This window comes from Propithecus coquereli, unplaced genomic scaffold, assembly GCF_000956105.1.
Source record: "Propithecus coquereli isolate 6110/MARCELLA unplaced genomic scaffold, Pcoq_1.0 Scaffold14, whole genome shotgun sequence".
NCBI classification, from domain to species: Eukaryota; Metazoa; Chordata; class Mammalia; order Primates; family Indriidae; genus Propithecus; species Propithecus coquereli.
In genome coordinates, this window is record NW_012138302.1 from 7,304,089 (window position 1) to 7,330,437 (window position 26,349).

Sequence of the window (26,349 nt, forward strand, 5' to 3'; positions counted from 1 at the left end):
GATTCCACTAGGGAAGAGCTCTCTTTAGAAGTTTGCTGCGGGGATGACAAATTAACCCAGCAGGGTGTCCCACACATCTATCACAGTACAAATTATTAGTGTAATAGAGCTTTTAGTTATGCATTTATCTAGTAATTATTGAACGTTACACAAAACCAAGCTGAGCAGCCATGGCCCTTTATGAGGTTGGCTCGGTGGGTGGCCTTACAGTTAATTTAGGATAGTTCTCCACCAGGCAGTTCACTTGCAGACGAATTAGCTCAACAGCCTTCTCCTTTAAATATTTTCCATGTCACAGTGAAACCCTTTACAATACAATAAAGGTACAGTTTTAATTACACGCTTCCTGACTTTTGTTTAGTTGTAGTTTTAAAACATTTGCTGGCTCTCTGTTTTCCTTTGGCTGGGCAGTAATAGCTGGTTGTAAGTATCTGGCTAATGAATTTAATAATTTCCTGAACTGGGACTTAAAGAGCCTTTGCTAAAAAGCTGCTTTTCCTCTTTACTGTCTAGCTACTTCAAATCCCTTCGACAACGTTTCCCATTAGGCCGGGCACTGGCACTTGAGCTAACCTTGACCGACACTGACAAGCCCTCTTGTTTCTTCTCTGTTGCATGCTCCTCAAAGGTGGTACTTGTTAGGTCTATGATGCCTGCATTTGAAAATCAATTGTGGCAATTCTTCTTGGAGAATGACAACGTAATGTTTGCTCAAATGACACACTCCAATAATAAATAAACACCTTGCGTCTGCTGGCAGATTATTTCAGCGCCTTGTTAGCAACAGGTACTTAATTGCTTCTCATTTTCCTGAGATGATTCAATTGCACTAAACCAGGAGAGACAAATTAGATTCAGTTGAGCATCAGCATGTTCTACAACTAAGTTAAAAGCTTTCCTAAGAGGCAAAGAAATTTGCGGATACGCTAGGAGAAAGCCGAACAAACCTAGCACTTGGGGGCCTATGCCAAGGGGTGGGGCATGCTGTGGTTATGTTAAGAGTGAAGCACCAGGGGATGGATATTATTCCTTCCAGAGGGGCCTCAGTTGGCAGAGAAATATTTTAATGCCACAGAAAATATTCTATAATTTTGAGCTGATTTCTCTTAATGCCTATCAAGGTAGAAGCCCTTAATTAAAACCAAACAAATATATCTTGAGCACTTAAACATGCTATATACCTTCCTACATGCTGCCAAATGCATGCACTTGAATATTGTATTATTATTACATAGGGAAATGGAAAAACTCCCTATTATTCCCGAACTTTCTGTTTGCCTTCAATCAAATCCATGCATCATTCATTTCTTCAACAAATATTTATTGAGTGCTTTCCTTATGCCAGGCACGAGGCTGAGGGATTCAGAGATGAGTAATAAAGACGTGATTCCTGTCCTAATGGGCCCTGCCATCTAGGGATAACTGCAGCCTTCCTACTTTGCCTCTTTTTCCCTTCTCCTCTATTATCGTCTACGCACATTATGAACCCACACTCCTCCAACCTTTCTTGGTGATCCTAACTTCCTGAAAGGTGATCTTAATTCTCATATTTCTCTGCCGTGTATTTTTCTTGGCTGAACTGGGAGATATTGTTGACTTCAGACCCTCAGATGTTTCATCACTAAGAGCAGGATCCCTGTTGGGCTAGGAGGATCATGGACTTAGAGAGGTTTATAGAGCATATAAACTTCTGACTACCTCTCCAAACAGAAACTGCAATGATTCTTTGAAAGCTGCATAATAAATCTTTGGTTTATATGGCTATTGTTTTAGTGTATCTTATGCATATTTTCAGAATCAGGGCAATTTTACTGCTAAACCCCCTAGGGGTTTTCTTTTTCCTTGACTTATAAAGAAGTGGGGGTTAACCTCATATTCGCATTTTGTATGTCAATTCTTAGCTACTTAGTTATCTAATCGCATGACTTGTTTGCTGTTGCTGTGTTTTGCATGCTTTCAGTGAGAAGGCAAACTGCTTGAGAATGGGGTGCAGTGCCAAACACCACGCAGTTCTCCATCAGGACGCCCTTCCCCTTGTCTCCCACAGCACCCTACGCTTCTAGCAAAGTAACACAACTGCTGGTTTTCTTCTCATGCACCAGGAGGTAAGCACTCTGAGGACAGAATGGTCACTTCTCTTGTTCACTCTATTCAGCAAATTAGTAGAGCACCTTGTATAAGTGCTTGATAAATATTTGTGGAAAAAGTTAATGGGTCCCCAGATGGTAATGGAAATCTGCAAGCTAATTTCAATACTGAAAAAAGCCAAACTGACCTCAAAAAGTGTTTTTGAAGTGACTTAACTCCCAACAGAAACCCTGCATTTAACAGTAGCAAGGATTCCTAATAAAAAAAGGCTATGTGATTTGTTTATGGGTGCTATTAAAAAACTCAGTGTGATAACACAGGTTATGTCATGATGATCAAAAGATCTAAGTGGCTATGTTATGTCTTTGACTAATAAAAAATGTGAAAACAAACTAATTGTTTAAATAAATGCAGTTTTTTCCTCTCCGTGGGGAAGAAAAAGGTAGAAACTACTGGTATGGTGGAAAAGGCACTTAACTGGAGACTTGATTTCTAGTTTTGGTTCTGGCCAGCTTTTATTCCTTATCTGTAAAAATAATGTGGAATATGTTGCTAACTGCTGACCAGCATGTTTGTCTCCTATTTACCCCTTATGAAACTCTAACTTTATATAGGGTGGCAATATGCTCAGCCAAAACTTTAGAGTTTCCGGCCTCTCTTGCAGCTAGAGGTGATCATGTGACATAGTTCTGACCATGCAGTGCAAAATTCGATAAACGGTGGCAGGATGTGCTAGCAGGTACTTTCCCCCCTCACCCTTTCCCTTCTTTCTCCTTGGCACGCAGATGCAAGGCAGGAGTGTGGTGTCCATACTGTGACCCAGCATGAAGATAAAAACAACCCACTGAAACATGGCTTGGAGAAGAAATCTCAAACTTTGATGGCACTGTGGTACCACCATAATAGCCTTGAATCACAAACTTGCTTTTATATGAGAAATATACGACTCCTAATTTTCTTAAGTCACTGTTCAGTCAGATTTTCTGTTCCTATCGGCCAAACACATTCTTTGTTGACACAGGGAACACATTAGACCAGAAGATTCCCAGACCGTAATTCTTTCAACTCTGCCTCCCAATGTGCATAGTGCAGGCTCCTCCCTCTTTCTAAATCTCTAAAGCAGAGTTACTTTACTTAGTGCAGAGTATTTAAATAAGTATTATTCATTATCTTCTTGTTTTTGAAAATAGCAAAGATTTTCAGCAGAAAGGTAAGTTTCCAGAAGACTTAAACTTTCAAGAAACTTTACAATATCACTGATGATAACTCCAAATAATTCTCAAAAAGAGTTAGACCCTTTAGGCCAGGTGCTGTGGCTCACACCTGCAAACCTGACCCTTTGGGAGGCCGAGGCAGAAGGATCGCTTGAGGCCAGGAATTTGAATAGGACTTTGGAACCAGCCTGGGTAATATAGTGAGACCCTGTCTCTATAAAAAACAATTTGCTGGGTGTGATGGTACATGCCTGTTGTCTCAGCTACTCAGGAGGCTCCCAGGAGTCTGAGATTGCAGTGAGCTGTGATCATGCCACTGCACTCTAGCCAGGAAGACAGAGTGAAACTCTGTCCAGAACCAAAACAAAATAAAACAAAACAACAAAACAGAGTTAGACCCTTTATCAGTGGTCCCCAACCTTTTTGGCACCAGGGAAGAGTGAGCAATGGGGAGCAGCTGTAAATACAGATGAAGCTTTGCTCGCCCACTGCTCACCTCCTGCTGTGCAGCCTGGTCCCTAACAGGCCACAGACCAAACCAGTCCGCAGCCCAGGGGCTGGAGACCATAGCTTTAGATCATCAGGCAAACTTACAACTCCTGAAAAGGCAAAGGGGAGAACAAAGTTTATTTTTTTCCCCAGTTATCATGCATATGATAAATTATCATAATTAAATACTTTATTATGGTTACGATTTTAAGTAGTGGTAAAAAAAAGTCTTTGACAGCCCAATCTCTCAGCTTAAAGTGCACAGTAATTATAATAATGTATAATGATATACAAATGCCTTTACTGAAATTTAGTATCTTCCCCCACCTGCAGGATATTCCAAAATAGTTTAACCTCTTTACCTACTTTTAACCACATAAAGAAACAGATGGCAAAATATTATCCCCATGGTACAGATGGCCAAACTGAGGCCACAGGGTTAGGTGATTTATCAAAGCCACAAAGAAAGCCAATGCCAGAGAGGGGGTTCATTTTAAGAAACCACGTGTCTCTATCATTACAAGGTAAACGGGGAAGTGGCTAGAACGGCACAAATTAAGAAAAATCATAGCTTTTAATATTGAATCTTTATTTAGGTAATCTTGTAAAAGTTTTCTTTGGATGAAAGGCCATGGCTCTTTCCTATCTTTGCCATTCCTTATAAAGAAGTACTGCAGAAGCTACCATACATTTCTCATCCTTGGCTCTTCCCAAGCAGCAAGCACCTACCAGGGTCAGGGAGGGGACAAATGTCTTCCGTGTGAATTTATATGCAACTTGACTACTTTCATTCATTCAACCAATATTTGAGCATAAAACCCACTGTGTGAGGCACAATGAAGATAGCGAAATATATAAGTTACAGATCTTTCCTTTTGGAGGTTTCACTCTAGGAGGGCAATGAAACATGTACAGTAACTAACAAAGCCAGACACAGTTCGTGGAGTCAATGTGCAGACACGAAAGGCTGCAGGAGTTTAACGAGTGTGAGATGATGGCAAGCTGGGTGGAGCAGGGGAAGTTTCATGTCAAAAGTGGTACTTGAGCTGGTCTTGGGACGGGCAAAATGTGTTCATAGGTGAAGGCAGTAGGGACAGTATGGGATTTTCAAAGCCTGGATGAAAATGGATTACTATGTTTCCAGGCGCTATATGAATGACTACAAATACATGATTTCATTTGCTCCTTCTGCAATACTTGTACTTCTTTCAACATAGAGATTATGGTCTCCAATTTAGAGAGGAGAAACCTATAGTTCAGAGAGGTAAAGTAACATAACAAGTGGAGGACAATGAATTCTAACACTGGTCCATCTGACCCCCTGAGCTTTTGTGTTTTTACACTACTATAGACTAAATGTTTGTATTCCCCCTAAATCCAATGTTGAAATCCTAACCCCCTATGTGATGGTACTATGTAGTGGGGCCTTTGCAAGGTGATTAGGTCATGAGGGTGGACCCCTCATGAATGGGATTAGTGCCTTTATAAAAGAGACCCCAGAGAGTTCCCTTGCCCCTTCAGCCATGTGAGGACACAGCAAGAAGACAGCCTTCTATGACCCTTGCCAGACATGGAATCTGCCAGAGCCTTGATCTTGGACTTCCCAGCCTCTAGAACTGTGAGCAATAAGTTTCTGTTGTTTATAGCCACCCAGTCTATGGTATTTTGTTCTAACAGCCCAAACAGACAAAGACACCTGCTATGCTATGCTGCCTCACTCCGAAGCCCTATTTATTTTTTTGCCTTGCTTTGAAATCTTTTGAGAGAAGTTTTCTTTGTAAAATTTGGCTACTAAATTTCCAAATACAGCTTATGTTTACAGTAAAAAATAGGGCCCTTGTTCTTTTTAGTGAGGTTACCTTGCTCTGCTGTAACTCTGTTAAAATATCTCCTCTGTCCTGAGCACCGAGATGTGTTAAACAGTCATTGCTTACTGACTGGTGCTCAGTGCTTGTCTAGTTGAGGCTTTCCCATGAGAAATGTCGGGGAAGGCAGCAGAAGACTTGTAACCTGGTGCTAACCAGAGGTGAACACACCATGGGATTCTGAGCAAGAGAATAGTAAATGGCCTCCCCTGAGCCCCACCCCCATCTCCTAAAGACCTAATAAAGGACACACATTTCTCTTCTTCAAAGCCATTTTAAAGTTTGATTTTCTAATGATTTCCCATTTCAGGTTGTGACAACTTTATGTAATAAAAGAAGCGTCAGAGGTTGCATTCTCCTTAATGTGCCCATGTCTCATCTATGCCATACTGCCTCCCCCCGTTCCACTGTCCTTCCTCAACTTTGGTCTCATCCTCCTAAAACTCCAAGTCTTAGTCCCAAATGTGATATCATTCCAAGCACACACTTTCCAACTAGTTCAGAGAAGAAGGAAAGGGAATACAGTACCTGCAGTAAATACTTCTTAAATAATGAGAGGCTGAATTCCAACCTTTTAAAAATATCTTAGCCAAAAAAAAAGTCTTATGTTAGCCTGTCTCAACTCTATGATTCTTACCACAAAGATGCAACTGAAGAGTTTCATCACAACTACTCCAATTCCCTTCACCAGACCACCAAGCGGGGTGGGGTGCAATAAGAATGGGTACCTGAGCAGACCTTCCAGAAAGGAGAACCGAGGATGCTGGGAACCATCTTGAATTCTGGTGAAAACAAAGAATCTTTGGTATTCCATAATTCTCACACTAGACATCTTTCTCTTTTCCTCATATACAATTTTATGACTATGAATAGGAGATCAAAACTAATTGTGCTGTGGGCTAAGGAGGTCCATTCTGTTTCAAGCCAGCATGGACTATTCTGGCAAATGTGTTCAGTCATCTAGCATGAAGCAGCTCCCAATCATGTACCCATGAGTTTACTCGTGGGTACTACCCATGCTAGTTACAATACTTTCTAGAACTACAGTTTTAAGGCAAGGCACATATTAGGCACTCTCACTATTTATTGACTAAATATACACATATTATTTATGTTCTTCACGAGTCCTTCACAAATTTTTTTATTGTAGTTCCTGTAGAAGAATCTAAGACTGAGAGGAAAGGTTCATTGAACAGTAGTGTTACACTCATTTTAATAAGGACATTAAAAGCCCAGAGGGTAAGGGGAAAGGCAAAGAGGCAGCTTATCCAGCTCTCCTGATCGCTAGCATACTGTCCTTCCCAATTCTTACTATAATAACTCGCTACACCATGACTCTTCCTTTGCTTGGAGTGCTCTCCATTCCTATAAGCATCTTTTAAGATTGGACTTCAACATTACCTACACGTTGAATTCTCTTTATTTGATACAAAGTGATAAGTAATAGCACATTCCACATCATCTCCTAATTACTTATTTCCTTGTTATGTCTCTCTCCTGCACTAGGTGTATGCTCTGGAAAGAGAGGAACCACTGGCCCCAGTGTCTACACAAACACTCGGGAAATCCTTGTCTAATGAATGAATGAACCTCCATAGCCCCCTCTCTGAGCTCCTGCAGAAACTTTTGCTTTGAACATTCATTTAGCATTTAGAATATGTTAACCTGGCCATAAAAAGATGAGGGAGAGACAACATACGCCTTATCTCCCTGAGACCATAAATATTCTGATTAAAAGGGCTTTATATATCTGCTTCCCCACTACAGTTTAGATGCTCAATGAACATTAACTATAAAGACAATATCATAATAGTATTTAAAAAGACTTATTTTGGGACCTTGTAATCCAATTCAGATGCAGGTTTTTGAATTAAAAAATCAATCAATCAATCTATCTATCTATATAGAGAGAAAGCCTCTCTGATTATACCACACACCAAGATGAAATAATAAGTGATCTTGAGAAAGTTCTACCAACGATCACAAGATGTTTAAGAATGAAGCAAGTAAGTTTTTATGATTGTGGATCTAGAAATCGCTTCACATCATAGTCAGAATGCTTATTTTCGTCAATGTGACTTCCATGTGTGCACTGGACAGCCTTCTTACCTGCCGTATTTCCCTGAGATGCACACAGAGTATTTATAAAGGGATTCAGATTTGTGGGACTAACACTGAGATTGATGCAAGAAATATCAGTTTCCCCAGGCGTATGTCAAAGCAGACAAGAGACCATAACTTTCTAGGATGTTTTATGATACCAGCTGGTAGATCACAGACCTACCTAAACGGAAGTCTGATGGAAGAAAGCAAACGTGGTTACAATTATTCATACGCCTACTGTGGGAGGTTCATAAACAAAATAATAAATATTTTCATCTTGCAATAAGATCAAGTTAAGTGATTTGCTGACATTCTCTTAAGGTTTAAAGCTTGACTTTAATGTGAAATACAAATCATATTTCTGTGGGCACATTTTAATAATAAACTTAAAAGCATATGAGACAAAAATAATGAAAACTTTGCAATGAAAACCAGACAAACTGTCTACCACTTTAAAAGCAGTGAATGGAGACTGCTTGTTAACACCCTAATGCAAACAACCTCAACACAAAATGCTACATATTTAAATCAGCTTTCATGGAAAGAGAATTAGCAGGGATGAGAGAATGAAAAAAAGCTATTACTTGAAAACAGGTAACTGACCACATGGAAATAAACTCAACTAACACATGCACATGTGTACACACACACACACACACACCCTCTCACATAACTTGTGCAACAGATTTGATTTAATTCACGTTACTTCCCACTTCTTTGCAAAAATCCCACTGGCAAAAAACATTTTGGTTTAATGCCTTTTTGCCTTAGGAAAGGACCAAAGATTTGATGTCAAATCTCTTTGGTCTCTAAAATTTCAAGGCTGTTCCCAAAGATAAGAAATTGGAACACTCACTGCCCTTAGGAGCATTCTGGGGGAGTCCTCATTGTCTCTCCTTTTGCTACTCTGGTCCGAAGGCCGTGATATAAGCACAACCCAGGGTCCCTGCGGAGGAGCTCACCTCTGGGTCCTGTGATGACAGGTCGGTGATGCTGTGTGAATGCTGTTCCCAGGGAGGAGGTCTGCGAAGGGGAGGGGCTGCTGAAACCAGACTTCTCCGACTTCTTCAGTGTGGTTGGAGATGGCATTCCTGGCAAGAAGGATTGGTTGATAAGTACACTTTAATTCATGGAATATTGGCTTGTGCAACCTAAAAGAGAATACTTCAAGAATTTTTTTAAAAAAGGAATCTACCTGTGAATGGAAAATTTGTTTTGAATTACTTTGCATTTGTCACAGAAACAAAAAAGGGACAGTATGGTCCCCTGATAAGTTGGTCTATAATTGATTTCAATTTATTCTACTAAATCACAGACCATTTGGGGTTACTGAATCTTCTCTAATAACACAGGATTGAACTTTTCCAGTGTTGTATGTGACTGTGACCTCTGGGACCCTTGAAAAGAAGACCACATACACACACATGAAGACCTTACATGCAATCACTTCATCTTGCCAGTTACCTGACTTCAGCACCAAAGTACTTTTTCCATATTTTACGTAATTTAGCTATCTTAACATAAAAACACCCTCAACAATGGCAACTCAGTTGTTCATTCAATAAATTATTTATAATAGAAGAAAAGAAAAAATAAAAGTAAAAAAATCTTAAATGCCCAACAATTGGGGATTGGTTAAATACACATGGCACGACCAATGCAAACAATACTGTAAAAGAGTAATGATATGGAAAGATATTCATAATATAATGTTAATTGAAAAAATCAATTACAAAATGGGATGTTTACTTTGACACCATTTAAAGAGGTATTTCTATGCACAGAGAAAGAACTGGAAGGAAATCGCATAAACTGTTAACAGTAGTTCTCTCTGTGTGTTGGATTGGGGTGATTTGCATTGCCTTCTTTTTGCTTACTTGTCTTTTCTATGATGAACATACATTACTTTTACGTTAAGAAAATGCAATAAAAGCTTGCTTTTAAAAATAGTATTTTTACTATATAGTCTAAGGTTTTCACAGCATTTCCAGCATAGGAAATACTTTGGGAAGAAAATAATGGGAAAATTATCCCTTGTAATTACTGGATTTGTAATGTTCTCAGCAACCATGCTGACATACACAACTGGAGGCATCTATCAGTTTGGTAGGGTGCCAATTAAAACAATGAAAACTGAGACATAAAAATAAAGGAAATGACTCCTAGTCTCCGCACAAGAGCACAACTTTGGGCTCTCTTAGGTTTGCAGCATAAAATTGGTGTGCAATGATGTCAAAAGAAACAAATTTCGTTTTACCTATAGATGTCTACTTGTGTTGTGTTCTGCCTATGACTAGAGAATTATTTGGGTGAACTGGAAAAATAAGTAACAAAAATAATAATGATATTAGCATGTAACTGTTACTGAGTAATTGCTAGGTACCATGGTCTAGATCTGTCCAGAAATTTAGTTTGGTCTATATATAAGTATGTCCTTGTTATTTCTGATCACAAATTTCCTTAATGCGATTCTACAACATGACTTTTCAAGTGTGACTACAGATTCTATAAGGACAGAGACCATGTCTGTTCTGCCTCCCTCTATGTTTAAGACATCTATCAAAAGGTCCAGAACATACCAAGGTCTGAAAAGGTATTTAAACTACTTGCACAGTTCTTAGTTTTATCTGTTGCTTTACTAACAGATGCTTGGACATAGCAAAACTTGGGGTTTTGACTCCAAAGAAAGAAACAAATTGCAAATTGGTAAGCACATTTGCATAGGCAGACATGAATACAATATGAATACAATGATATCTTACTAATTTGACTAATGTGAATCAGATCCTTTCTAGATCAATATCCATTTGTGATCTGAATTAAAAACAAAGTCACTAAGTTAAGTGACTTTAATTGTGTTTGCTTGCTTGTTGAATCAGTAACCAGTCACACCGTATCAATGTTCCAACACAGGATGCATTGAGGTTTTGGATGAACATTCACTGCAACTAACCTAAGCTGTGGTCATCATCATGTAATTACATTAGGGAGGAGATTTCAAATAAAAAGATTAAAGAAATAAAGCTACAAAAATGTAAATCTCCTAAGTCATCCAAACCTCTTTGTGCAAATCAGTTTTTAGGCTGTCAACCAGTCCACTGATTTAAATTCAGTCAAATGCCTGGACTGTGTGTCATGAAACAAAAATAGAATAGAAAATGAAAAATGTCCAAACTTTGAAGATGGCAGATTTTTTTTTTTTTTTTGGACAATGGAATCACTGAGGAAATCTAGTATCTGAACTAATGTTATTAAAGATAGCAAATGGGTGGGGCGCGGTGGCTCACGTCTGTAATCCTAGCACTCTGGGAGGCCGAGGCGGGCGGATTGTTTGAGCTCAGGAGTTCGAGACCAGCCTGAGCAAGAGCGAGACCCCTTCTCTACTAAAAATAGAAAGAAATTAATCGGACAACTAAAAATACATAGAAAAAATTAGCCGGGCATGGTGGCGCATGCCTGTAGTCCCAGCTACTCGGGAGGCTGAGGCAGAAGGATTGCTTGAGCCCAGGAGTTTGAGGTTGCTGTGAGCTAGGCTGATGCCACGGCACTCACTCTAGCCTGGGCAACAAAGCGAGACTCCGTCTCAAAAAAAAAAAAAAAAAGAAAAAAAATAAAGATAGCAAATGGCTGCACTCAAGAAGAAGTTATTACTTCTTTGAAAAGTTCATGCTTTCCAATCCATGTCATTTTAAATACTGCAGAAATAATGACATGATTTAAATCCACTGTTTGCCCTTTCAAAAGAGGAATTATAAGTAAAATTTAGGCCATAACGAGTATCAAGAATGATCAAGTTGGTATATGAATTTAAAAAACAGTAAAATTCAAATCCTTTTTGAAAGGGTTAAAGAGGAAAGAAATACTGTTAGCATGCAAGAACAAGCCAAACCATGTATAATCTTCTAAATTTATCATAGTCAAGGAATATGAACCCTAAGGCTGTCATGAATCTCAAAATTACTTTGTGTTTTCAATTTTTAAAGACTCGTATTGAGCACATTTCCTTATTATATACTTTAATATTTTCTCTACATGCATAATGTATGTTTTGGTTAATTTGCTTCGTATACTTAATTGACCAGACAAAATTTCAAAATGCTAGTAAACTGCTCTATGTTAAAAGTTAGAGAACATTAATCTTGGCTTTTATTTTTGAAATCAAACTTGGTTCTGTACATTACTTTAAAAATAATCTCCTCATTAAAATCTATTTTGGCAATTATCTATGCACAACTGTTACACAATTACTGTACAGATTAATGACTGATTGGCTTTCTCCTAATGAATCAAAACTGTAATTCCAATTTATTTTCAATGAGTATCAGATTTTTTTTGAAAAAGATAAAATAATGCTACCCCTTTCCTGAAGCAAACAAAATATTATTTCAAAGTTCAATACAGAAAAATAAAGAATTTTACAGCAGGAGAAGCAAACATCTAGCATGTTTTGTTTCAGTGGGACATTTCATCCTTTTGATTGGTATAAGAAACCCAAAGATGGTAAACAGAACTGGAGAAAGATTTCAAGAAGCATTTTTGGCTTGTCACTGGTTTTCTAAACATCCACTCTTTCCGAATTTCTCTCCATTTTGCCATTTTTCTAACTCACCTGAATCATTCCCAATCATGTTCAGTAGACAAAGGCAAACATACATGGGATTCTAGTCATTTAGTGGCTCTAATCCCTGGAGGTACTTGTAAGTGTGAAGCCCAACAAGAAAACCTTGAAAATATAGGCCAAATACAGTATTCACAAAGATTCCTTTAGATTCATCATTGATATTTGTGGTAGTCAGAATTCTAAAATGGTTCCAAGGTTTGTGGCCCCTGGTGTACATACCTTGTATAGTCCCCTTGCATGTGGGCGGTACTTGTGAATATGATGACTGTCACTCTTGTGATAAGGTTTTCTTACATTGCAAAGGCAAAGGGACTTTTGCAGATATATTAATAATTAAGGTCCCTAATCATGGGACTTTGAGTTAAGGAAAGGAATATTATCCCTGGTGTCCCTGACCTAATCAGGTGAGCTCTGTAAAAGAGGAACTAGAAGTCAGAGAGATTCTCCCTCAGGCTTTAAAGAAGTCGGCTGCCACGTTGTCAAAGGGCTTGTGAGAGGGCCACATGGCAAGGAACTGCAGGCACCTCTAAGAGCTGAGTGGGGCCCCTGGCTGACAGCCAGGTTTCAGAAAGCTGAGACCTTAGACCTAAAGCCACAAGGAACTGTGTTCTGCCAACAATCATGAGAATTTGCAAGAGGACCTCAAGCTCCAGAAAGGAAGGAAACCTGGACAAAACTTTAATTTCAGCCTTATGAGACCCAAGCAGAGGGCCCAGTTAAGCTGTGCCCAGACTCCTGACCCAGGGAAACTGTGAGATAATAAATAAATGTGTGTTTTTCAAGTTGCAGAGTCTATGGTAATTTGTTATGCAGCAATAGAAAACTAACATATTCAAATATAAGATTATTGCCAGTGCAACAAATGTGTACATTAAAGTTGCCTAATGTATACTAATTAGTCCCTAGAATTCCAGATGTTTCCATTATTTTCACCTAATCCACCCTAGATTGTGAGAGGTTTTTTTTTTTTTTTCATTAGCCTACACCAACCCAGAGAAAATGGTAAGACATCTTTTTAGAAAAGGGGCTAGGAAGTTGTTATTTCTAAGGACAGAAATGCTTTTGAAAATTTTTATTTCTCCCTGCTTCTTTCAAGTAATATCAATAATAAATCAGATTGAATGATATGAAAACTCAAAATTAATTCTTGGGGTCTCATAAGAAATCAAGGTTTATCTTGGGGAACTTTTCATTGCAACCTGGTATTACAAAAAAATAAAAAGAAGAAATACGGAAAAATCATAAATAGTTTCACCTCTCTCCCACCCCCAAATTATGAGATTTACCAAACACTTTGTCATGAACTCTACAGTGACAATGGTAAAGGAAATACTATAGGAATGATTAGAAAGTACAGTGCTATTCTTTGCTTGAGAAAACTTCTTAAAGGGAGTATTTTTAGGAGTGAAAAGAGCTACAGTATTAAAATATTAATGGGAATTGGGAAGAAGAAAAGTATCACCATAAACTATGATCATTCCAATGACCATGGAACAACATGCTAGATTTTTTAAAAGGAAAACTGTAACAAGTCAGTGTTAGTGCTTACTTTGTTAGAGCACTTATTCAAAAATTCATTCTATGAGAATGCTGCTCAGGATAATAGGACCTTATCTTGTCTGTTGCAGGAGTTTGGGAGATGTAATTTGAGCTGTCAGAGAAGATTTAACTGGTATATGTTCCTCTCTTCAAAGTGTCAAAGTCAAAAACAAGAACAGAAAGTTTAGTTTCAATAATGTTACACTCACGAACTATTTGAGAAAAACTCTGAAAATATGCAACCTTTGCACTTCAGTTTTTAAATAAAATACATAAGCAGGTTGGAGAAGACCCCACAATACTGTAAGTTTGGTTGCTCATGACAGGGATATTCTTTTGTCTACTGTCATCTAATTCCCAATGACCCATCTTTATAACTGTTATTACCAAGACAACTATTACACCAAACCTAAAGTCGCTGGGAAGACTTCACCCATCGAGTGGCCTCAAGAGAGCCAGGAGGCAATTAAAGAGAGAACACCTCTGCATATTGACCATTTCTAAATACTAGACTCAAAATAATAAAAGCCACAAATTATGGAGTATCTACTATGTGCCATGAACTTGCAAATATCTCAAATCCCTATGTTTTCATCTCAGATAGGTAGGGACTATTATCCTACCTACCCATACCTTAACGTTGCAGAAATTAGATACCAAGAGATGTTAAACAATTTGTCCAAGGTCATACCGCTATTAAGCGGTATTCTAGACCCAGGTATCTCTAGTTCTAAAGCTTGTACATTTTGTAAAACATCATACTACCTCATGTTTCCCTAGTACACTATAAAAACAGTGCCCTACTTAGGTCAATAAAGTACATTGATAGTTGAAGTTTCTAATGTGGTTATCCAAAGGAAAAAAATGAAAGAAAGGTTATATCAGATACAAAAGAGTATGCAAAATATAAAAGCCACTCTGAAGTATACTAAGAATCATTTATCTTATGTATCGAAGCTTTTTCTTGGTGTTAGCAGGGATCAATTAGGATTTTATTAAACACACTGAATGTCTTATTAATGATTCTAACACAGAACCTCCACAAAATAAATATCACATAGATTTAGAAGAAGGTAATGACCCAAGATGTTCAGTTATAAAATAGTATATACACATTTAGTATTTACAATGGGCCTCTTGCGTATTCAACAAGTTGCTTCTTCTATAAAACCTATATCTCTATTTATGACCAGAAATGATTAAAATTCTCTTCTTAAGACTCATTGATATCTTCCAAGCCTAGACTATATATTGTAATGCAGTAATAGCTCACATAACCAGAGGCCATAATGCTCATAGTTATTTAGAATTCAGTATACCTGAAAGCAAGGAAGGCCTCTGAGTGTCTAAAGTCAGCTTCGAAACAGGCAACTAAGTTGAGGCATTTAACGCATAGTTAAGTGTGGTTTTACAGGAACTAAGAAAAGCGTTTCAAGGAGAAGGCTGCAACTGAGTTGAATGCTATTGAGAGATCAAGTATAGTGAGGATAGAAAAGCCACTGGATTTGGCAACATGGATGTTTCTGATAATATAGGAGAGTGAGCTCTAGGAGAGTGAGGCATATGGAAGAAAGGACAGAAGAGTTTATCAAACCAATGGGAAGTGAAGAAGCAGAGAAAATGGGTGTAGTCAACTTCTTCATGAAATCAGTCTGCAGAGGAGAGCAGAAATATAAGGTAGTAGCTATGGGGAGATGGAGGGAAGCAAGGGAATGCTTCCTGGAGATGGGAGAGTCCAGCATCTTGTCTGCCTGCTGGGAATGGCCCAGCAGACAGGCAGAAAGCAATGACTCTGAGGAGAGAGGATGACTAGGGAGAGAAGTCCTTAAGAAGGTGAGAGGCTACGCAAGTAAGTGGAGGAGCCAGGATTTGAACCCAGGGAGCCTTTCAGTGTAGCACTCTAGCATAATGCCTATTTCTGGGAAAAAATAAGTACTATTTATCTATTTTATTGATACCAACCTAACATGAAGTGGTTTAAATTCGAGCTTATTAATGACACTTAAACGTTTTCCTTCTTGCAAACAGTCTAAGCCTAAAAATGATGCTAACTGCTATTGTGACTGTTCTTTTTACATTCAGGCATTCAGACTCCCCTGCACCTCCAGGTCTCAGTGTGGGGAACAGATAGCCTAGTCATGTCTGACAGACTAATGGTGTCAGCATAAATTTCAGGGGCATTTCCCAAGCCCAGGATGAAAGTTGAGTACCAGTACCATATTTTGCAAGTCATCTACTACCAGCAGATTTATGCTCAGGACACATCTCTTCCAGATGCAGAGCTATACTGTGCTCTAGCAATTATCCCAAAGGCAAGAACAAAACCGTTCTAGAATGATTTCAGCTACACCTTGTGATTAGATCATCTCTAACCATGACGCTAAATAAAGGCTGTGACTGGAGAGATTAATTCCACAGTTAAGGGACCATTCTGTTCTCGTGGGTATAAACATTGTGATACGAGGAGATAGTTGAAGATACTGTATTTTTCATAGATTTGTGTCCTAATGATAAAATCCATTAAGGTTCATTCTGGTGTAATTTATTATGATTAACATACTCAACAATAAAAAAGGTAAAACATTCAGACTATTCTGACTTTTAGCCTTTTTCAGTGAATTAAAATGTTTTAAAATCATTTTTATGATGGAGAGGATAAATGAAAGTTAATATAGCTTCTGAGGTTTATCCTTTCTACTCTATATGCAGCCATTTAAAATGAGCTAAAAGGACCCCCCAAAGAATTATCACATCGTAAAGAAGTACAGGTAATTTAAATGGCTTGGTGACACAAGTGATTTCTTCAATTTTTAAAAAATGGGGGTATAGAGTAAAAATTATATGGATTATTCAGGGGGAAAGAAACGATGAGTTCTCTAATATATTCCAAATGTTCATTTGTGAGTGAAAATTTACAACCAGAGAGAGTAAAGAATAGACACAAAGAAAATGTCATATAAAAATCTGGTTTCTGGGCCAAAAGCAAAGCATCTTAACTCGTTAGGGGATTTCCTCCCTTTTTAAGGTAAACACAGACACCCCAGTGACAGGACTAAAATTAAAAAAAAAATGTTTTACATGCTCCATATAGGTACAAGAGATTGGAGATTCCCTACCCATTCCATTTGTCCCCTGACTATCCCATCCCCCCATGTGTCAAGGGAAGGACTGATTTTGGCACAACATAGCAATCATACATATTCACGGGAGGACTGAGGATAAAAAAGAAATATCTCAAAAAACCAAATTATTTCTTTGCATAAACAGTAAATATGGTATAATATAGTTACTGTTTTATTCATTCTGCTTAGATATCCAGCTGAATAGTAAAAAAACTCAATGATACATATGTTTGGTTTATATCTGCTCTGGCCAATATGGTAGCTACCAGCCACATGTAGCTACTTAAATTTAAATCAATTCAAATTGAATGAACTTAAAAATTCAGTTGCTCAGCATAGCCACATTTCAAGTGCTCAATAGACATATGTGGCTAATGGTTACAATATTACACAATATAGATACAGAACATTTCCATCATTGCAGAAAGTTCTTTTGGACAGCTCTGGTCTATATGATACCAAATAACTTGCTACGTTTTTGGTCATGCTGTGCAACATTAGGAAAACCTTACTTTTGTATTTTTTAGCATGTTGTGTACTTTTTTATGTTCCAAAAGCAAAACATATGCCCTATACAATACAGAACTACATAAAGGGAAAAATATGAAAGTCATTTCCTCTCCATCTCCAACGAGCTGAGGGTAACCCAGTGCTCAAGGTACCTGTAAATATCCTTACAGATACTTTTCTTGGCATATAACATTAGCCTTGATGATGTGAACTTAAGTGTTTATTAAAATGTTCACTTCTGTCAGCTAAAACATGATCCCAAGCTTGGAGCTTAAGCGTCCTACTGGCAAAATTTAATTTGAAAGAGATGTTTAGCCTGTGATGTCCTGTGTTTGGGATACACCTGCACCGGGCTCTATTAGTTCCAATGTACCTTGGATACAAGCAGAATACCCATCACTTTATCTAAAGTAAAAATGTGAAACTGATTGAAACATTTCATAAGGGGAAAAGAAATAAAATTTTAGGTCTCTTCAAATTGCTTGAACTGTGAAATCAAGTAATAAACACTAGAAAAGGTTCTGTCAGCTAGAATCTAGGCTTGATGTAGTCAGCATTTTCTTGCTAAACCTTATTATGGCAAAGCATTTGCTTTTTCATCTCTGTACTCTGTTCATCCCCACAAATAAACTACTTTGACCTCCACCTGTTAGTTAGTGAAATCTGCCTGTCATCCTTCAATAAACCTATTCTTTGCATTTGAAGGCCTTTGAGTCACTGAGAAAGTGGGAAGATAGAGTTGTGCAATGAATTGAGCTGATATCACTTTATAACTATTCAGTAGTTCATAGTTCAAGCTAGAAGCTACATAGCAAAAGAAAATAGATTTTTTTTAAAAAGGTAGTACCTGCAGATGTTGGAAGAGGGTAATACATTTCATCACTTTAACCTGAAATTTTTCATACAAAGAGGTTCTCTCTTGACTCTAATTTAATGCAGGAAACTTCTAGTCCATTCCTTATAAGAAAACCTCTCTCTGAAAGAGTTAATTTTTACATAGATGAGCCAAAAGGTTAAAAACACTTCATTTCAAAGCTTAAGAATACTTCACATTCAATTATGTTCATTATACTGATATTTTGCAAAACAAAGTAACCTCGAATGCAGCTTTACGGATGCAAAAAGATCACACTATTATTAAACACTATTAAAACGAATAAACAAAAACAATAGGAAGGGAAATAACTGTATTTATGTAACTCACATACTCCATGAGTCATTTTCTGAAGCATAGTATCTGACAATAGTTTGCTTCTTTAACAATGACATAGCAGAAAAAAGTGCTCTGTGTAAAGTTGCACCTCTAATGATTAATGCTACATTCAACAGAAGAGATGGTGTCTGTCTAATTATGTTAAATACTTATCTAAGAGGGATTAGCAGGATGTTTCTGCTCACTGTCATTCTCTGTGACAATGTAATGATAGATCCATTTACTTATGAGTGCAATTATTAAAAACCGTGCTGTTTTCTTAACTGTCTTCATATCTTGGAAATATTTTATTAAAAATTACTTATTTGACACTAAGGGTAAATGCTTGGCAGAGTTCTGCATATCAATTAAGTAAATGAGTTAGTTTTATTTAGTCAGTCTTTGTTGAGTGTCTTATTCAAGTTGGGTGAAACTTGATCATCATAATGCTTTTATATTGGAGTTAATGATTCACCCTTTTTTATCCTTGTCTTATTTGTCCAAATCCTAAAGTTTGGTTTTCACTTAAACTAAAAACTGCTCATGGCCGACATTTTCCCTGGAGTCATGATTTAACACTTCTTCTTCATATTCACACCTTTTTTTGGAACGTAACACAAGGATCCAATTTTATACAGACAACTCCCTACAGGCCAATCAGAATGGGTTGCTAGCTATACACCATATTTTGCGGCTTTTTCTACTCATGCGATGAACTTTATCCAGCACTTGTGAGGAAAAGGTCTTTATACAAGATAAAAACAAGAAAGCAAACTAAGTTGGGCACTACCACTAGGACTGGCTAACCCCAAACCAAAAGACTGTTTCCATGTGTGTCTAAATACACAGAACTAGGTTCCTCTCTATTTCTGTCCTTCCACTTACCAAATCTCAAATGACAATGGCCACCAACCCTGCCTTTGAATGTGAAAGACAACCAAATAAGGGCACTGGATGTAAGTTACTTACGGGACTGTTCCCACAAGGAAGAATTTATCTATGTCTACGGCTTTCGTCAACCGAAGACAACTATCAAGTAGGCCAAGTGGCAGGTAATGGCATTTATAATAAATTATATCTCTGCAAAAGTCTTCAAATGTGTGGCTAGGGCAAAAACTATGTGACCTAATATAATGAGTATTTATTACAAAGATGTTTTTCTAAACTAAAGTCATGTTAAGGCGTCAGTGCTGATGAACAAACTCATAAAAATATCAAGCACATCAAAAGGAGAAAAATTACTAGTTAAGTCTTTTGAGGATAAGATTTCTGAGAAAAAAAAATCACCCACTGGAAGAAAGAACTCTTAAAATTAGAAGCAGGTGTCACCATCATGAAGTGATAAATATCAAAGAGTAACTGGCCCTGTAAAGCATTCTTAAGCATCTCATACTACTTTTAATCCTTACACGTGTATTTTGACAGGAGAACATGAAGTGTTGCTTATATAAGTCTCTGAAGAGTGTTAAAATGTGAGAGATGTTGCACAGCCATTTTGACAAACCCTCGCTTCGGCGGGGTTCATGAAATGGCTGAATGGCAGATGGCAAATTCTGACTGGCATTAAGTCGTAAGTAATCACGATATCCTAGAATTCATTAATCTTGGAGGCTAATCACAGTTAAGTGATTTCTGAGTTGGGTTAGCTAACATGGCAGAATAATCTGGTACTACAGATGACACTTCAGATTAGAAATGGATATTGGGTTGCCATTCCTTGAATGACTTGAGTACATTTCCAGCTACGCAAATGAAAACTTTATATACACAAAGTGGAAGATCTCTGGAGATTGGAATGTTTCTTCAAAATGAAGAACAATAAAATGCTCAGACCACATTAAAACACAGAAGTGCAGGAGAATTATCTGGATGAACACTGAACATTCACAGCTGTCTGTAAAGCCGGTTTTCCACAGTGGGCTGAACACACTGGACCAGAGGCAGAGTTCCTCACTCCAAACGGACCAGAGAATCGAGAACGAATTTAAAAATCCAAAGGTTTCAGAGGGGTTTTTAACTGTTAAGAAAGGAAGGTTGGTAGTACTTTACTCTGAAGAGGTAAGCTAATTAACTGTGTTTAATCAGCTTTGTCATTCTATCTTAGTTGAATTTTTCAAGTTTAAGAGATGCTTTGAAATTAGTGACCTTTTTATCCCAGAAGTTTTCTCCTGTTTGAGAGACATACTTTGTGAATCAGCGCTGGACAGAGCCCTCTGCGTTTTGCTACTCGGTGTGTTGTTCAGGCATCCATCAGGAGATATTTCCTGATCTACTATGTCAACGTGAGCATTTCTCGTAATCTTCTAGGATGTAATTCACCCAGCATCTCGAAATGGGTGCCATGTCTCTGATTAATTGATGAGTTTATGATGTATCTAAAATCCTTGGATGGATAGAGTTGGATAAATAGGCATTATTGTAATCCTCTGCTGAGCAGGAAAGCAATTGGGATGTGCACAGCTCATCAGAAACTGCTACAAGCACAGGCAGAAAAGCTATTGACTCCTGGGATCTGCATCTTCCAGAGGACTTCTTTCTTCCCCCTTTCTCCCATTTCCCGTGTAAAACCCTCTTATTCTGGAGTATTAAAAAAAACTACTTTATTTAAAACACTGATAGCCAAAAAAGACAGAACTTTATTTCCAAATAAATTTATGGTGTTATATTTGCTTATTTAACATTAAATAGAATTATCAGTATGTAGGAAAAATATAAAAACATATGAGAGAGGGAAATAAATCTGCAAATAGTAGTATTCGTGATTTATATCACTTTTTTAGAAACTAAATGAATATACATGTACATGTACATATATATATGTGTATGTATAGCTTAGAGCAATGTATGGCCCATAGTAAGTACTCAACAAATGTTAGCTATTACTAGTAGTTATAAAACACTTACATATTTAAAATTTCAGCAGCGGTGACAAAATATAAGCAAATATATCTTTATTGTTAATCAAATTGTGGTATTAATTGAGCCTATGGAATAGCTACATTGTGTTCATAAAATAGAACAGAGGAAGTAAGATCACTAAAAAAATATTTTGTTCTCTTTATATCAGAGGTTAAAATTACCTTCTATTTGAGTTCTACAAATATTTAAATATTTATTAGATGCAGGAAAACACCACGGTGAACTCTTAAGCAAGTATGATCTATTTATCTATCTTTTTTTCATCTTTTGTTTCTCCTCTTGCAACTATACTTTCTGGTTATTTTATCCTTTGGTGAATTTAATCTCTATTCAGAATAATTTTATTTCCTCTAAACAAATATTTGCTCAAATTCTGCCCAATCTATTACCTATAAATCAGAAAACTGTTTCAGGCAGGGGAGATTTGGGTCCATGAGTGCAGAACGATCTACTGTATCTTTTGCTGAATCAGGATGGCACTGCCTCGTGCATGCACTTCCTGAGGACTTCTAGTATGTCAGCTCTCTACGTGCTTCTTAGAAATAAAGTGAGATTAGACTCCGATATTATGAAGGGAAGGAAACAGGGGCCAGTATTCACTGCCGCTCCTTTAATAATGGAATGGCTGATGCATTAGTTCTTTCAAACAGATACAGTGGAAGATTGTGGTCCAGGCCATTGAATAAACTCCTCACTTACATGATGCTCGTCATACTCGCATCTTATATCACAGCTACTGGGTACCTGTTTAATTAGCTACGCTTTCTTCTTCACTGGGCTGTAAGCTCTTTGAAGGCAAGTTCAGTCTTTCTTATTTTTATATTTCTTCTACCATCCTGCATAGTACTTTGCATATAATATACACAGACAAGTACAATATGTCTTTAATTAAATTTCATAGTGTAATAAAATCATATAGCACTTTGGAGTTTTCAAAGTATTTACCCCCATAAATATACAATATGTCTTTAAAGCTTTAGCATTTATTAAGTATATTTTGATTATATTAAAAATACTTTAGGTATAGTGCCATGAACAGTACTTTGCACACAGCTGGTGATTAATAAATAATAGCTCTTGTTTTTATGATCTCATTTGATCTTTTCAAAGCTATGAGTTAAAAAGGCAAGCCTGTTTTATTGTCCTCAGTGGTTTACATATGAGGAGATGAAAATTCAGAGTAGGTGCTAAAAATCTCAGGCTTGCTCATGGCAGAATACAAGAATTGTAGACTTTATTAATCTTAATTTGTACTTTTTCCTCTTTATAATACATTCTATTTCTTACTGTCTCCCTCCCCAGCAAGCCTACGAAGATTTTGATTGGAATGAACTTTTCTTTGAAGTTCCTCCTTACAACATGCTAAATCAAGCCACACAATGAGCCAGCACTTTGCTACCTAAGCCACTGGGGCTGTGCTGAGGATGGTGACAGGCAGGAAGATTTCAGATACACACCTAATGTATAAGCTACATCTCTTTCTTCCTCCCCTTCTAGAATATTTACACAGCTTCATTTTCAAACATGAAATTAAAAATTTAGAGATTTGGGTAATTTATTTATTCAGACGAGACCAGCTGAAATGCAGCATCTGCTTTCCTGGGAGCCTCTGCATTCACAAAATTGCGCATCTGGGTTCTTTGAGGCAAGTGGGGCAACACTCATTCATTCAACAACTGTGTGCAGCCCTGTGCCTTCTGAGCACTTCATCCTACTAAAAGGGTGAGATAAGACATGTGTGGTCTGTATCTTATGATTTATTTATTTATTCAACAAATATTGATTGAATGACTACCATGTTGCCAGGTACTATAATAGGCTTCAGGAATAAAAACAGTAATTTTTTTGGATCATGCTTTATGATATATATGTATATGACACACACACACAGAGTATATGTGTGCGTATATGACAAGAGTATTTCTTTTCTTGTAATAGGAAATCTTTCAGACTCCAATTACAAGGGGTTGTTTTAGGTCCTTTTGTGACATAAAAACAAAAACAAACAAAAAAAAAAACAACCTCAACAGCTTTGATAAAGAAGGTAAGGGCATTTTTGAAGGAGGGTTCGAGTGTTCATTTTGTAATGCAGCTTTCCTGTGATAACCTCTTAATTTGGGTGAAATTTCTCTGATAAAGAAGGGTCACTAAAGGACAGACCCCCTTGTTACCGTACCGGTGCCCCACATACACCAGTCTCTAATGAGCAGGTGCCAGTACGAAAAGAGATAATGGAAGAGAATCTTGTCACAGAATGATGCTTTCCTACTGCTCCATAAATGCAGAAGAAAAGCCAAGACATTGATCCCATGGCAATGTTCTGTAACAGTGACTATTCCTATTACAGCGGAGACTGTGGGAGACGCAATCATTTTCCCTAATATATGCTAGTGCGGCAGAGTGCCCACGATCAGTGTACTATTGTTACCAGTCTGCTGCCTTTTTACTGGCACTGATAATGGGCCTCCTATGTGTCTCAGCTGGAAGTGTAAGTTGGTGGACGTCCTCTACTCTCGTAATTGATGAATGACTGTTGGCAGTCAAATTAGGACAAGGCAGACTTGGGAATCCAAGTGAACCTAATACGTGATATTTGAAATTAACAACGAACTAACATAAGTCTGCAAAATTCAACGAGGCTGCCAGTAGTTGTGACACTGAAACCTCGTTCTAAGTGCCCTGGGTCGCTGGTTGACCAGATGTTTACCAAACTTGTTTAAAGACAGATGCTTTTAAACAAGTTTTTAAAAATACATCTCTTTACTAAATAATTGTGATAGGAACAGAGGACATGCTATTAAAAGCACTTAATTTTGACCTTCAAAAATGAGAACAACTTACTCTTTGGGAAGAAGTTTATCTCTGAAAGTATTTAAGAAAATAACTACAATTAAATTTACTACTTATCAAATTTGACTTCAAAACTTTCATAGAACTGCTTGGAACTTCCAACATCTTGGATGATGTAGTTGTGTCTGTTAATTGTTTTATAATCCCAATATAATTGAGGCATGTTAGACTTTTGAATATTTTGCTATAGGAGGAAATTTAAATAGCCTCTTATGCCCATATTCATACAGAGTACTACCTTTCACTGAAAAATACTATAATTTAATTTTCTTTTTACAATAAAAAATTAGCTCTATGCCAGGTCTGTTGAAACTGACTGATACGTATGTGCTCAATGCAAGTGTGGTCTGAAATTTACAGTGGTCCGACCCAGTAATCTGTGAAGCCCAGTGGATCCCCGGTAGGAGTACTCAATTTTAGAGACACAAAGAACCTAAAAAAGGTTTACAGAATATTTGCAGAGCTGCCTTGCAACTTAGGAAGAAATATGTATGAAGAAGACTTAAGTTTATATATACTAACCACTGAACAACTAAGAGACATAAAGTCTCACTTCCAAGCGAGACATGAATGTTTCTCAGTTGGATTTCAATCTAAACCCAGTTTAATTGGCACCTTTTAAGGAAATTGTCCCTAATTCTCCAGTCAGATTTAACAACTCTCTTCTTTCACTCCTACAACTCTTAACCCCATCTGCATTCAACTACCATCAGCTGGGTAAGGCCCATCTCCCTCAATAATCCTTACAATGATATTTCACGTGACTAGAGAACATTAACTTTTACAAAGGACTTTGGCCTTCATTACCTCATTCGTCATAACTTTATGACAGATGGAGCGGAAGTAACAGTTCCCATCTTACAGGTAGTGACTGACAGTGGAGGCAACTCAGAGGTCAGGCCTTGAAGATGGGAACTGGTGCAGTCCTCTTTGTATCTACTCTAGCATACTGCGTAAAGCTAGCACTTAATGAAGATTCAGTGACTCAGCTCGGCTTTAATTACAATGATTAGATAACCAGCCATTCTTCATGCAGCAGGTCCTTAAACTGGAGAAATATGAGAAACAGATATAAGAGAATTTTCTTTCTTGTAGTGAGGTACCTGGAGTCACCCAGAGTATAATCTTCTCTGATCCATTTGAAAATAGGTTAGATTTCTGCATATCTAGAATAGTTTAAAGACATTGCTACTTAACATAGGGAAAAAGGTTAGGGAACACAACACAATATTTAAAGTAAGGTGGTGGGGAACACGACATTTAAAGTTAAGGTGGCTTCCAGACAAGTATTGAGTAGTGAGAGCCCAACTAAAGGAAAAAAGGGGCAACCTAAATCAGTACTTTTCATACCCTACCATGCATAGGCATCACCTGGAGAGCTTGTTAAAATTCTGTCTGTCTGGGTGGGGTCTGAGGTTTTTGTATTTCTAATGAGCTCCCAGGCAACGCCATGTTGCAGGTCCTCAGACCACTTTGAGTAGCAAAGGTCTGAAGCGTCTCATATGGCTGTTCCTTATACTTGTATAAGAGAAAATTTGTTACGAAAATATGAAATTTTTCACAGGTAAATCAGGGAAGTTGTCTAAACTACACAAAACATTCTACAAAGGCTTCATTGTTGGAATTTTTAACATAGAGCTCATAATAAAGAATTATCTTTAAAAATAACAAAATTATTTTTTAAAAAAAGTTTGAGTCACTTAAAGGAACACCCTTCAAGGTGAGGGATACTTGCAATAAAGTTTGATGCATAGCTACCAGTCAATGGGGCTCTTGGCTGGGCCTTAGCAATCGTTTTGCTTGCTACTTGCTACTAATTGGATTTGACTGAAAGCCT

The 26,349-nt window shown here is 37.5% G+C and overlaps 1 protein-coding gene across 4 annotated transcripts in view; it reads right to left on the reverse strand.

Moving 5' to 3' along the window:
- Positions 1 to 26,349, reverse strand: part of NFIA (nuclear factor I/A) — a 369,436-nt gene that overhangs the window by 64,173 nt on the left and 278,914 nt on the right. For 2 of the 4 annotated variants that reach the window (XM_012639453.1, XM_012639452.1), the window contains exons 7-8: positions 8,722 to 8,850; positions 6,385 to 6,438 (exon numbers count right to left, since the gene is read on the reverse strand). In XM_012639453.1, the coding sequence (XP_012494907.1) occupies positions 6,385 to 6,438; positions 8,722 to 8,850 (183 nt within the window). The remainder of the gene's footprint in view (positions 1 to 6,384; positions 6,439 to 8,721; positions 8,851 to 26,349) is intronic. The other 2 variants (XM_012639455.1, XM_012639454.1) reach the window with 1 other exon arrangement.